Source organism: Populus nigra, chromosome 10 (genome assembly GCF_951802175.1).
Source record: "Populus nigra chromosome 10, ddPopNigr1.1, whole genome shotgun sequence".
NCBI classification, from domain to species: Eukaryota; Viridiplantae; Streptophyta; class Magnoliopsida; order Malpighiales; family Salicaceae; genus Populus; species Populus nigra.
The window spans coordinates 11,252,352-11,266,656 of NC_084861.1; the positions used below are offsets into that span (position 1 = coordinate 11,252,352).

Below are 14,305 nucleotides of genomic sequence, written 5' to 3' on the forward strand. Positions count from 1 at the left end.
TCGGACGTTAGAATCTGCGCACAGATTGACAATCTTCATAACCGATACAACAAAACATAGATTGACAATTTAAATTCAGTGCAAGGCGAAGAGGAATATAGATTTGTTTCGTCAAGATGAATTGTACGTAACAAAACATACATTCAAGAAAAACGCCATTTAGAAGAAACCGACAAGGAATTGGATGTGAATGATCAATAACACAGTCACTGGATGCATAACTATACAATATTGTTCTGCTATGGCAATACAGTAACGTAAAATTCTAGACAGAGAACAAAAAAATATGCATCTGTGTTTGGGTCACGCTGATGAAACCATAGGGCTGATTGCCATCTCTCTAGCGATCTGGAAAGAAAGCATTTTGTCGAAGGACAACCACCAAAATGCCTACCCTAAACTATAAACAATACCTAAAATCTTTATCAAAGAGACTTCAGCAATTCCTAATTGCTACCTTTTTCCTCTTGTTACTTTTTAGTAATCAAATGGGAATATTGGGCAGACGATTAGGCCCAGTCCATGGACATGCCCAAACGATGTTATGCTCAAATTACCGCATTTACCTTTGTTATTTTTTCAAGATCATCACCTCCTCCATCAGTAACGTCCTCACCATGCACAAGACGTTCAGCACAACGTCCACCATGAGCTACCACCATTTGCATCTTCAAGTAGCCGAAGGTTGTGTATCCTTGGTCAATCATATCTTCTCGTGAGTAGAAAACAGATATTGCAGTTTCCTGCTCGTGTTTGACCAAAAAGATGAAAATTAAAGGAAAGGAGAAGTGATTAGAAGAAACTGCAGCAGTTGAGTAGCAGCAATCACAAATCCAGCTTCCAAAGAGAAATTTCACCTTGCCTCCAGGCAGGAGCTGGGAAAATGCATGCCAATCAAAGGAAGGAAACAAGTGAGCTAATACTGTATGGCCGGCTCCATGTACAGCCAGGAGTCTCTCTTCTTTTCAAACGATACCTAGCAAGTAAGAATATCAATATGATGGTTAGTTTTAAACAGAATTATAGACTCCTTGTCACTTCACGAGGATGAATAATGACAGACATGTGTTTTGTTCACATTTCTGTTGTTCTTCCTCTGTAAGAAGTACACCCATGCCCTCGAGTATTGTTTATCTAACACATCAACTTTCTGATAGATCTTGGAATGCCCTTTCCTTACCTGCAATAAATGATTAGACATAATGTTCCACATTGCTAAAGAATTCAGTGAACCTTCCAACAGTTCAACTTGTATGACTTTATGAAATACGGGATCCACTAAAGTTAAGATTTCAACTGAACAGAAGCATTCAAAACCAGGCTAACTACAAGAATTAGCAATGGACCCTGCTCCCATTTAATGAACCTAGTGCCTCTCCTCCCTCTCTCATGTGGGAACCATTATCTCATGGTCTCATCAGCCACATTCCATTTTCTTCGTATAAAACCCCAAAGAAAAAGGGGGGGTCGAAGAAATAACTGATGATATTCAATTAAACAAAGATGGGCGATTAACATGGAGAAACATGACACAAATGCCACGCAGTTTTTAAACCCCTGTTGTTCTCAGAGGTAATTCTATAAAAATGTGAAGATGCTCCATCTATGGCAATGAAGTGTTCAGAAATAAAGATGTCCAATATATATATCACAAATATAAATGGGTGGTAGAGAGATGCTCCATCTATGGCAATAACGTGTTCAGAAATAAAGATGTCCGAATATATATCATAAATATAAATGGGAGGTAGAGATATGACAGTAGTCTCTCTCTACACATGCCACATGCTGAAAAGATTATAAAACCTTTGCGCCATTGGTTGGCCAGGGAATATTTCCACCGGTATCTGTATCTTTCTTGACAAGATTCAGAAACTTACAGACACATGATCGCAGCTTCATTGACCAGGTTCCGAATATCTGCTCCAGACAAGCACCGGCACGGAGCACAAGCTGCAGAGTGAAAGGCAGGGACACAAAAGGTATGTTGGGTTTTTTAGTATAGCATCACAGGACCGAGAGCATTATGAGATGACGGGACAGTAGGCGGATAGATATTCATGAAAAAAAAAAGTTGTTGTTCCGAATGGGCTTTTGACCGATTACATTGAAAAGTATTGGTCTCGAGAGCCCTGGATGACAGATCAAACAAAAAGCCCAATCCAGAAGCCCAATCCTGAAGTAAACTTAACTCTTAAGGATGGCCCATGTGTAACCTTGCCCGGAAAAACTCAAATTAGCACCCCTTGCATTGACGCCATCTGTGTTATGTAATTGGTGTAAATATAAATATTTACACTTATAATATATATATATATATATATATGTGTGTGTGTGTGTGTGTGTGTGTGTGTGTCTAGACACACACACACACATATATTATAAGGTAAATATTTATATTTAAATAAGAATATTTAAAAAAAAACAATATGCATTTATTTTAGAATCCATTTAGTGCTAAAACTCGCAATATCTAAATCTAAAGATGTTAATATCTGGACCTTGTTCAAACAATTATACATTCCATCTTGTTAAACTCAAATGCAACAATTAATTACAACAAATCACAATTATATTTCAATTTGGATATAGGCCCCATTTGGGCTGCAAAACAACTTTTTATAAAAAAAATAATTTTTTATTTAAAATAATTTTATTATGTTAATATTAAAAATAAATTTTAAAAATAAAAAAATATTATTTTAAAAAAATACTTTAAAATATATCCACCGCATCATTTAAAAAAAAAACACCAACTCCTTCACTAGAAATCTATAATCAAAAGAGGCACTTCTGTTAAAAAAGATAACTTTCGAAATAATTGAAAGGATCCATCCAACCGCATGTGTGTCCAAGGCAAAGTGGATACGGTAATCGAACCTAAGCCCTTTTTACGAGGAGGACGAGTCATGGCAGCTGAACTAGTTAACGAACCCGAACCCTCTCGGCATCACTGTTGGTTGGTACTTGTAGCAGTAAACGGCTGCACCGTACAGCAAGTAACAATCTAAAAAGCATCGAGCATCGACAACCTCAATTCAACGATAAGAGAAAATCCAAAAACCAACACACACCGCCCATTCATTCCCTCCTTCGTTCTTCCCGTCCACAGCTTCCCCCATTATTTTCATCTCTCACTCTCACTCCAAAAGATCAGAGAAAGAGAGCCTCGTTTTCACATCCACATAACCCCTCATTACCTCCTCTTTTCCTTTTAGTCCACACAACTTCTCTCACGAAACAGTCCACAAACACCGCCAAATGGCCTCTGCCACAGCACCAACAACTCTATCTCTCCTCAAAACAGCCGCCGCCTCCACCTCCACTTCTGCCCGTGCCTCCCTTCTCCCAGTCTCCACCTCTGGCCTCCGCACAACCAGCCTCCGTGGTCTTGGTTTCTCTGCTGCAGACCCATTGTTTAGTTCTCATGTGGTGTCCAAAATCCGATCTTTTAAGTCAAATGGCAGAGCACCAAGAGCTGTGGTGTCTATGGCAAAGAAGAGTGTGGGTGACTTGACTGCTGCTGACTTGAAAGGGAAGAAAGTGTTTGTTAGAGCTGATTTGAATGTGCCTCTTGATGAGAATCAGAAAATTACTGATGATACCAGAATTAGAGCCGCTGTTCCTACTATTAAATATTTGATTTCAAAAGGGGCCAAAGTTATTCTTTCTAGTCATTTGGTACGTGGGATCTTGTTCAATTTCATTTTTTGAATTTGGGTTTTGTAGCATTTCTGTTTTGTGCGTTTCATTGATTCTGATGGTTTTGTTGACTCTGTGAATTTCTTGGTTCCTGCATTGAATCTTTGATGTTATGCGACTAGAATCATAGCATTGACTTTTAGTTGCACAATACTCTGAAAATCACTCTTTATTTTCTATATATATATATTGGTGCTGGTTTATTGGAATCACACTTGCGTGCTAATGGGTCCGAAATTCAGGTAGTAATTTATGATATGCAAAGTTCTTCTGTTGCTTTTGAGAGAGTTAGCGAAATTGGCAGCAGGTTTGCAATTGTTAATTGCCGATTGATAGAATGTTAAGAAGGGATTGAATGTTATAGCTTGTCTTCTTCTGGTTATCGAACGATATTATGCTCTGAGAACTGCTTCAGTAAAGAATTACTTTTGACTGCTGGATTTGGTGTAGAAGCTAGTTCTTATATTGGTAAATTTAGCTAGTGTGGTGTTTTTTATACATGATAACAATTGTTTGCAGAAATATCTCAATAACATTTAAGTTTGCAGATTTACTTCTGGTCATAATAGGCTATCCGTGAAAATAATTTGGGTTCGTAATCTCTGCTTAATGTTAGTGGTTTGCTCATATGAGCTGAAGTGTTCTTTGATTATTTTCAGGGACGACCAAAAGGTGTAACTCCAAAATTCAGCTTGGCACCTCTTGTTCCCCGGTTATCTGAACTCCTTGGAATTCAGGTACAAGTTGTTCATGGAAGTATAGAAATAGAGAATGCCCGTGTTTGCTGGACAATATGGCTAATATATACTACCTGAGCAGGTTGTGAAAGCTGATGATTGCATTGGTCCAGAGGTAGAAAAGTTGGTTGCTTCACTTCCCGAGGGTGGTGTTCTTCTTCTTGAAAATGTCAGGTTTTACAAGGAAGAAGAGAAGAACGAACCTGAATTCGCAAAGAAGCTTGCTTCCATGGCAGATCTTTATGTAAATGATGCATTTGGAACTGCACATAGAGCACACGCCTCAACTGAGGGAGTCACGAAATTCTTGAAACCATCTGTTGCTGGTTTCCTCTTGCAGAAGGTTGGTTTATAAGTTAAATGACTGTGTGAGATATTATACCCTAATATTTTGAATGAAATAAGAAAGTTTTACCAATCTCTCTATAAGACTATGACTCAGAGGTTGTTTTATTTAGGACCTTCATCTAAACTGCCTTTAGGTGTCGTATGTAGACTGAATGATTGGCTGTTTTATTTTGCCTTATTGTGCTGTTGTCGTTGTTCATTTTACCCTTTGAGCACATTCACTCTTTAACTTTTTTCTCTCTTGCGATTTTTTTGGTGATACTTACCCAATGCCACCATCTTTGCATCCTTTTTATGAGCCTGAATTGTCAATGTTGCTGACTATCTTGTGTCTCTTTTTTAAACTTCGGTTCTCATTGTAATTCTGTTTCTCTCTACCTTGTTTTTAGGAGCTGGACTACCTTGTTGGGGCAGTTTCAAACCCAAAGAGGCCATTTGCTGCCATTGTGGGTGGTTCTAAGGTCTCATCGAAGATTGGAGTCATTGAGTCACTCCTGGAGAAGTGTGATATCCTCCTTTTGGGTGGAGGTATGATTTTCACATTTTACAAGGCTCAAGGCCTCGCAGTAGGTTCATCCTTGGTTGAGGAAGATAAGCTTGATTTGGCGACCACACTACTTGAGAAGGCCAAGGCAAAAGGAGTGTCTCTTTTGCTACCTAGTGATGTGGTAATTGCAGACAAGTTTGCTCCTGATGCAAATAGCAAGGTTTGTGGTCTAAGCTCTCACAAGAAAGTTCCCTAAAACTCGTTCTTACTGACATTTTTTATGCTCTCTGTGACTGAACCAACTCGAGTGCTGTTCTGTTCACTGCAGACTGTGCCAGCATCAGCCATCCCAGATGGTTGGATGGGACTGGATATTGGACCAGAATCTGTGAAAACATTCAGTGAGGCTTTGGGAACCACCCAAACTGTCATCTGGAATGGACCCATGGGAGTGTTTGAGTTTGAGAAGTTTGCGAATGGAACAGAGGTATGCAAGAACAGGGTGCTTAAATTTGTTTTTTGGATTTTATCTATTCAAGCTTGGATTCTACTTTTGTTTCCACCCCCTCATAGGCACGCTATGATACCTCGTTAGAAGCTCACATGTATACAAATATCTGGGTAGTGTGATAACTATGTTTATACCATTGCAAAATTCTCCAATAATCTACTCTTTCTATTACTTGGATCAACTGTACATGATAAAAATGGTCCTGGTACTTGACTCAACTTTGTGAAGTGGCTTGCTAAACCCATTCCAACTTCATATATAACCTGCAGTTTATGCTTGCCCATCACATGGTTTTGGGTTTATTACCTTTGGTTAGATGGTGAACTAGAGTTGAACCTCTGCTTGCAGGCCATTGCAAAGAAGCTTGCTGAGCTTAGTGGCAAGGGAGTTACAACTATTATTGGAGGTGGAGATTCTGTTGCAGCTGTAGAAAAAGTAGGAGTTGCTGATGTCATGAGCCACATATCAACTGGTGGTGGTGCCAGCTTGGAGTTGTTGGAAGGGAAAGAGCTACCAGGTGTCCTTGCTCTTGACGAAGTCGAACGAGTTGCTGTGTAGGATAATTTGATTTCCCCCCAATCCCGTTCCCATTTCCATGTCCTCGCTTTTACTGTTACGAAAGGGAGATGCAATGTTGTAGAGAAGTACGAGTCATGCTGTACGTTGAGGTTGGTTAACAAGAGTGATCCAAGACTTTAAATAAATAGTTGGTTTTGATCAATCACTTCTCTGTAAATTGACATGTTGTGGTTTGAGAAGTAAAAGTACTTTTGATGAATCTGGAAATGAAAAGAAAAGAAAAAAAGGCTAGCTTAAGCTGTTGCCTTCCTGTATCTATGAGATTCAGTCCTAACTTTGCAAGATCAGCCAGCCATTGAAGGCAAAATTCCAGTCTCCTGTCTGGATTAGTCGTTTTTGAAATTCACATGAAAGTATAGTGCTTATATGAGAGATTGGATAACCAAACATGAAAGTATAGTGCAGATATGAGAGATTGGATAACCAATACAAGTAGTTAAGAAATGTGTATCCGATATGATCGATCTACTCGGAATGCTACGGTATCTGTGCATAACAGGACCGAGTTGAGAAAGCTTCGTAGCTTTCTATTCTCGTTAAGAACATTGGTTCATTTCAGCTTTCTATATGATATGTTCTCTCAAGAGGTAGGAGTTCAAGTCAGCAGCTCCCCTTTCTGTGATACAAATATAATGGAAATCAAAAGATGTTAAGAGTGACATAGGCAACAAAGTTCTTCACAGAACCTCCGGAAGTTTCAAGCCGCAGAAATGAAAGGCTATGGCTGTTGTTTTTCTTCTCTTCTGACAACTTTTTCTAAAGGTGATGGATTAGAAAACTGGTGCACATCATGGGAAGGCATACCTGTTTCTTTTCTTAAATCAAGTCTCCCGTGGACTATCACCTGTCCCAAAATCCAACTCGTTCGTGGCTACCAAATTTTACGACTACAGAATCTTATGAAATATTTATTTTTTAAGCTATTGGCCTAAAAAAAATGATTTTAAAAAAATAATTCAAAGTATAAATCATCGCAGCATGCTTCTTGTCGTCATAAACTTCACTATTTTTTTAGTTAATTATTCAGTTGGCAAGAAGGAAGTCATGCATGCTTGAATTCTCGATCGATTTACGCTCTATCAAGAAAAAACATTATAATCTTACCTCAACAGAAAACACACTTACGAAAAAAAGAAGTAAAAGTAGTAGCTAAAATTGCTCAATCTTTGAATTAATAGCTTGAAAAAGAAAAGAAAAAAAAGCTAGCAAATCAATGCTCATCATTTTTCTTCCCTAAATCAACTCATTTATTTTTCTAAAAAACTCATTTTTTTAGCTATCAACAAAACAAATTCGAATCCAAAACGTATATTCTCGCTTGACCCCATTTATGAACCAATTTGCTAGCCTAGAATCAGCAAAAACCGCCCAAGGTTTACCCAAATCCATTACCCCGACCACACCTATTGGCCCCGTGTGAACCCCAAGAAAACAAGCTTAAGTCCCAAATCCCACCTAATCTTCCACTCTCTATAAAAAGGCCTAGAAACTTACACCACTCTCTCACACTATTCTTTTCTTGATCTCACCTAAAGCCGAAGTCTTTGTTCTCTTCTCTCGCGTCGTAAGTAGAAGTTCCAATCTTTCCTATACACTACAATATCTTTTTCGCTGGTTTATGTTTGTTTACGTGTTTCTTGATCTGGGTTTTGATTTGTTTTGGGTTTTGTGCAGGATTGGTTTTGAAAAATGGCTACTAAGAAGAGTGTTAGCAGTTTAAAGGAAGCAGATTTGAAGGGAAAAAGCGTTTTTGTAAGAGTAGATCTGAATGTTCCTTTGGATGATAACTTTAATATTACCGATGATACTAGGATCCGTGCTGCTGTCCCCACTATCAAGTACTTGATGGGTCATGGTGCCAGAGTTATTCTTTCCTCTCACTTGGTAAATACTCGATGACTCCCTGATTTCAGTCTTAAAGATTTTTTTTTTCTGTTGTTTAGATCACTTATTTGGACTTTCGTGCAGATTCATATGATGTTTAACTTGTAGCTGTATTGTGCTTTTTATGATATGCTTTTGCTTATTGTGGTCTCTTTTTTGGTGGATTTTAGGCAAAACTAGATCTGCATGGATTGTTTATTTGCAGATTTATCTGGGCTTTACATTTTGTGATACGGCTTCTGTTTTCATTTTGGTTTCTAATATTTTGAATCTTTATTTTCATGGAAGTGAATGTCTTTCGTTCTACTTCCTGCCACTGTTTTGAACGATAGATTTTTATTGGAAAACGAGCTGTATTTAGTTTACTGGATTGAAATTTGGATTTTTTTTAAAGTTCTCTTTAAACAAGTATCTGCTGGCTTGTTTGATGTGAATAAAGCAAAGTTATTTCCTTTATATATATAAAGGAAATAAAATTTGTATATATAAACGTATTTATGGTCTCCAAGGCGGGGTCTCTTTTATTTTCTTCCCCAGGATGTTTGATCAGACAAAATCATCTTTACCTTTCTGGATTAGCTTTTTTCTTTCTGTTTTCCTGCTCCTATGATCACATCTCTTCTACCTAAGATGATTACATGTTTGGCCCTTTATATTTCGAGCTAAAATTTATTCCCTCAATCTTTTTTTAGCGTTGTCCTTAGGTGAACAAGGAGAATGTAGCTACGATAATTGATTCCTCATGAATGCCTGTCTTATTGTGCCTCTTTTTTTTTTTTTTTTTATTTCAATGCTGGCAGTAATTAGGGCCCATTGGCTGTGGATGGTTTTCAATCCATAGTTTGAGCTGCTTGATGTTCCCATATCTAAGGCTAAAAAAAAACCAATACCAAAGTTTTCTTTTTCCCTGTAATCATGATTCTTTTCCATGTTTTTATTTTATTTTATGACAATCCCAAATAATTTGAAGAAAGTGAACAAGCTCCAGATTTTTAATTACTATCGTTCCATCCCACAGCTTTGTTTTCCCTTAATCTGGATGGGCTTGGGCCTTCAACTAACTTGGGATGTAAATACAACTCTTCTTCCATAGCGGGAAGGTTATCAATTTCTGTCTTTAAATCATTGATTTGCTTTTTTCTGCCATAAGCTTATCTCTTTCTATTTGTCTAGTTGTAAGCGATCCTTGTTTTGTACTTATATTCAACTATTCTGTTCCCTTGTACTCTTTTTCCGTGTTGCCACGAGTTCTTATTGAACTCGTATACACAATCTCAATAGTGAATTGCTTTCATGAAATTGTGATGCTCTAGAATCATGAAAATTTCATAATCTCAATAGTGAACTGCTTTCATGATATTGCTAAAGTGATGCTAAAAAATGATGAGCATTTCACGACTTCATTTCTGTTTTTGTTGAATGGTCTCTCATATAATCCATTTCCAAATATGGTTTTCAGGGACGCCCAAAGGGTGTCACACCTAAATACAGCTTGAAGCCTCTTGTACCAAGGCTATCTGAACTTCTTGGTGTTGATGTTAAGATGGCAAATGATTGTATTGGTGTGGAGGTTGAGAAAATTGTGGCTGAGATTCCAGAAGGGGGTGTTTTGCTCCTTGAAAATGTAAGGTTTTATAAGGAGGAAGAGAAGAATGACCCTGAATTTGCAAAGAAGCTCGCTTCTCTAGCAGAAATCTATGTGAATGATGCATTCGGCACTGCTCACAGAGCCCATGCATCCACTGAGGGCGTGGCTAAATACTTGAAGCCTGCTGTTGCTGGTTTCCTTATGCAGAAGGTATGTTGGTGGTGTCTTTTACTTCTTTAAAATGCTCTTCCCCAAGGAATTTATATCTTGTGAACTTACACGTCTGCATAAAAAATTGAAAGAGAAACGCTCTATTTAACAAAACTCTGTATTGTAGATCCAATTTTCTGTTTGATCCAATTTGACCTTTTAAATTCATGGCTGCATGTTTGGCCATCTTGGCATAAATGACCTGTTGGGTGCTCTGTTTTAGGAACTCGATTATCTTGTTGGAGCTGTGGCAAATCCAAAGAAGCCATTTGCTGCAATTGTTGGTGGCTCAAAGGTATCTTCTAAGATTGGAGTTATCGAATCACTCTTGGAGAAGGTTGACCTCCTCTTCTTGGGTGGAGGAATGATCTATACTTTTTACAAAGCACAAGGGCACTCAGTTGGGTCCTCCCTTGTTGAGGAAGACAAACTTGATCTTGCAACTTCACTTATTGAGAAGGCCAAGGTCAAGGGGGTAAAACTGCTGCTGCCTGCAGATGTGGTTGTTGCTGACAAGTTTGCTCCAGATGCCAACAGCAAGGTCTTGTGTCATTGCCCTTTTAAATTATGTGCATTCCCTGGAAATAGTGCATGTAAAACCTGGGAGTTGCTCTTAGTTACTTGGAGCAATTTGGCCAGATTTTATGTTGGGTTACAAAAGAACATGCTTGGATGCACACAAGCACACGAAATTGGAATGTGATATAGAACGATCTTGTTCAGAGTGTTTGGTGCAATTTTCTTGCAGGTGGTGCCAGCTTCTGAGATACCAGATGGTTGGATGGGTTTGGACATAGGACCTGATTCCATCAAGACATTTAGCGAGGCATTGGATACAACCAAGACCATCATTTGGAATGGACCAATGGGTGTCTTTGAGTTCGAGAAGTTTGCAGCGGGAACTGAGGTATCTCATATTAACGAGATATGAGGTTAATCCACTGGCATTGAAGCATTGTAATTGAGCATTATTTTTCCTGTTTCAGGCAATTGCCAGGAAGCTTGCCGAGCTCAGCGGCAAGGGAGTGACTACCATCATTGGAGGAGGTGACTCTGTCGCTGCTATGGAGAAGGCTGGACTCGCTGACAAGATGAGCCACATCTCAACAGGAGGTGGTGCCAGCTTAGAGCTTCTAGAGGGCAAACCATTACCTGGAGTCCTGGCTCTTGATGATGCTTAAGCCGAATTTTTCCTCGTGTTACTTCTTAAGAACATGCTTGGTAAATGTTTGGTATTACAATCAGAGTGGACTAGATGAGTGCTGATCTTTGGAGGCTGTAGAGTGACTAAATAAATCTTCTCTCAAGTATATCCAACCATGGAATGGTTTCGGATTGGATCCTTTCCGGGTTTTTTTATTTTGATGATCCAATTATGCGAATTGGCTCTCAACGTGTCTATTCTCAGTCTGAAATTTCAATGCTGATTCCAATGTCGAATCAAACATGTTTTTATCGTAAATCTCATCCTGAAAAGAACAAGAGAGAGCGAGGTTTGATGGCTCCTTTTGTTGTCCTTTCATGAAAAACTCATAAAATCCTCATCTAGCACGGTCGAAATTAAATGTTCATTTAAAAGATAATTTCAAAATTTCAAAAAGAATTGACAATCATTTTTGGGATTGCTTGTGATATTTTTATTTTAGTTTGACATGAGTATTGGGATTGATCTGTATTCAATTAAATTCATAAATTTGGTCTGTGTTTAATTAATTTTATAAATTTTAAAATTAATAATTATTTAAAATTTCAGTAGTTATTATATGTGCAATCAGATTTCAGTAGTTATCATATGCTCAAGCAAGATAGAGTAAATCATGTTGATGGACAAGGTAAATTGCTGCGTGGATTCTTTTATCACTCACTTTCAAAACGAGGGTTAATTTATTATCCAGCTATCAATTGCTGCTGTTTACTGGAAAGTTCATTTAGCTTGGTTTAAGGGTGGCCAAAATATGCATGGAGTCTCTACTTAGCTAGTGCGCTGACCAATCTTATATTCCTATGTGAACACACACGAAATTGAAAACAATTTGGAAATCAAATGTAATTTCTTCTGTTTTTTCATAAAACATGGTTCCACGACAGCTTCCAAAATATGTTGCTGCAAAACCTAGTGTCATTTGCGAGTTCTTGTATTCTTTTTACAACTTGGGAATCTGTTGCTATACCTGGTTTCCTCAAGTGGGCGCAATGAAAATAAAGAAGCCTTTGATATTTAACCTGCATGAACCTTGCCACGGTAATAGGAGAGAGCATATCTAATAATATAACACAAATCATTTCTGGAAGAATCTCCAACTGTTATTAGATTTGACAGGCTTGTGAATGTTATTGTGATATAGAGTGTTTTTAAAAATATATTTTATTTGAAAATATATTAAAATAATTTTTTTTTCAGATTTGTTTTTTAATTTTTGACATCATTATATAAAATTATCGGAAAATATTAATTTAATGTTATTTTTTATGCTAAACATACTTTTCTCAACGTAGTTTTTCCAAAAAATTGGTTTCAGGTTAGTAAAAAGCCAGTAAGTTTTTAAAATATAATTTTTATATTTCGTGCAAGTGTAGCCAAAAGAATTTTATGAGAACTGTTTTGTGTAGTTGATATTAAAATCAAGCAGAACCAGGCTGCAAACGTTTTATTACAACAACACTCATTCTTTCTTTGCAGAAGACAATCAAATGAAGAAAAGGAAAAAGAATCAGGTAGAAGAAATAATTAAATCGATTTAGCTAGAATAGCAGGACTAGGATCACGTTATCCCTTCACGGCGAGACCTGCTTTGATCTTCTGGATAGTACCAATATCAGTTTTAAAAGCCTTGGCAAGGATGTTATCATCAATGCCAGTAGCAAACACGGTTGATGGCACAGACACAGTGCCAGCATTTGCACTACCAAAGGCAGAGATAGCTGTGGCTGGGTTCTTGGCATTGGCATTGGACTGATAGTGCACAAGTCCCTTAGGGAACACAAACATGTCACCAAGTTGAAGAGTGTGAGTGTAAAGTTTATTTGTGGTGTCAATGAAGCCGACCTCAAGGCTTCCATCGACAACGAAAAGGAGCACGTGGATGGGTGTGAGGGGGGTTGATTGTACCTGGCGGGTACTCAAGGGTAGCAAAGGAAACACTCTGACCATTAAGAGCTGGGAACTCTGCCAAACTAGCTTTTGTCACCTTGAAGTTTGGTGGATAGGCTCTATCAAAGAAGCCTCGCAGGTCGGTGAAGGTGAAGAAATCCCCGCCAATTTTTGTTGAAGAGTTTGCTGGGATTACAAAGTCTGTGATGATATTTGGATCACTTGCTGTGATCAATGCAAAAAATGTCACAAAAAGAACTGCATTTAGCAAGGCTGAGGCCATGGTACTACTTGTATATATTTCCTTCCAACAAATTGAATATGTAATGGAATGGATGATTTGTGCTTTCTGTGCTGATTAGCACCGCTGAATCAGGTACTTATAGTTGTGCCCTTGATCATTGTTTGTCATGCATGAACATTGTTCATTGCAGCCTTGATGGCTAGATGTGATTGATGAAGTTCTCAAGGTTGGTTTCCTTTACTTAAAAGTTTATCTCCTATGGGAACCAAGGCAACAAGGCAGCTTAAGCATGCAATTACAAGATTTTAAGTGTAAGAGCATAGAATTGAAGTAAACAAGGACATTGTAGTTTCCAACAGTACCAGCTGTCTCCTAGGCCTTCACATTATAGTTTTTGGTCCTGCCGCAGGACTCCTGCGTTTGTCTTCCCTTAGTTTGCCATTCCTAAAAAATTACTGTAACAATATAGCCACCCGAGTCATACTTGTCCACTTAGAATTATTCAATTACAACTCTGGACATTTAAGCACATCAACTGATCGACATTGGCAGTGATATGTTGAAAAACCATGCACGTCAGCCTCATAATAATAAATGCAATAATTGCAATTTAATGACATTAATGTCATCATAAATCATGGAAAAACCTGTGTAATTTTAAATCCAAAATCATTACTGATATTTTTGGGTTATCAACCTGGGCTGGAATACATTGCCAAAGAGGTTTTTTTTTTAAATCAGAATCTTAGGAGTTTAAGGGCTAAATTTAGATTATCTCATCAGAATTACATGAAATATGCATCCACTTTAAATTTTAAATATGAAGTTGAGATATATAATACATTGGCCTTTTTTGTTTTTACTCAGGTCAAAATATAGACAATGGTCCATATCCAAAATCAACATTGTAACCCCAATATAACA

General features: G+C 37.8%; 2 protein-coding genes, 1 long non-coding RNA gene and 1 pseudogene across 4 annotated transcripts; 2 read left to right on the forward strand and 2 right to left on the reverse strand.

Moving 5' to 3' along the window:
* Positions 1-74: 74 nt before the first annotated feature.
* On the reverse strand, positions 75-1,611 carry LOC133705932 (uncharacterized). Of its 2 annotated transcripts, none has more exons than XR_009844364.1 (3): positions 1,181-1,611; positions 858-976; positions 75-743 (listed from the first exon to the last, which is right to left on the reverse strand). It is a non-coding gene; the product is annotated as an uncharacterized LOC133705932 (long non-coding RNA). The 2 variants fall into 2 exon arrangements; XR_009844363.1 differs by having other exon boundaries at positions 1,064-1,611.
* A 1,451-nt stretch (positions 1,612-3,062) lies between these two features.
* LOC133704821 (phosphoglycerate kinase, chloroplastic-like) lies at positions 3,063-6,563 on the forward strand. The gene is made up of 6 exons (XM_062129832.1): positions 3,063-3,681; positions 4,362-4,439; positions 4,522-4,782; positions 5,177-5,494; positions 5,603-5,761; positions 6,134-6,563. Exons 1-6 carry the CDS (start codon positions 3,262-3,264, stop codon positions 6,341-6,343), a joined length of 1,446 nt encoding a protein of 481 aa, XP_061985816.1. The 5' UTR covers positions 3,063-3,261; the 3' UTR covers positions 6,344-6,563.
* A 1,126-nt stretch (positions 6,564-7,689) lies between these two features.
* LOC133705396 (phosphoglycerate kinase, cytosolic) lies at positions 7,690-11,439 on the forward strand. Its single transcript, XM_062130569.1, has 6 exons — positions 7,690-7,928; positions 8,039-8,248; positions 9,708-10,046; positions 10,270-10,587; positions 10,795-10,953; positions 11,033-11,439. Exons 2-6 carry the CDS (start codon positions 8,054-8,056, stop codon positions 11,225-11,227), a joined length of 1,206 nt encoding a protein of 401 aa, XP_061986553.1. The 5' UTR covers positions 7,690-7,928; positions 8,039-8,053; the 3' UTR covers positions 11,228-11,439.
* Positions 11,440-12,813: 1,374 nt separating this feature from the next.
* On the reverse strand, positions 12,814-13,420 carry LOC133705308 (germin-like protein 9-3; annotated as a pseudogene).
* Positions 13,421-14,305: the final 885 nt, after the last annotated feature.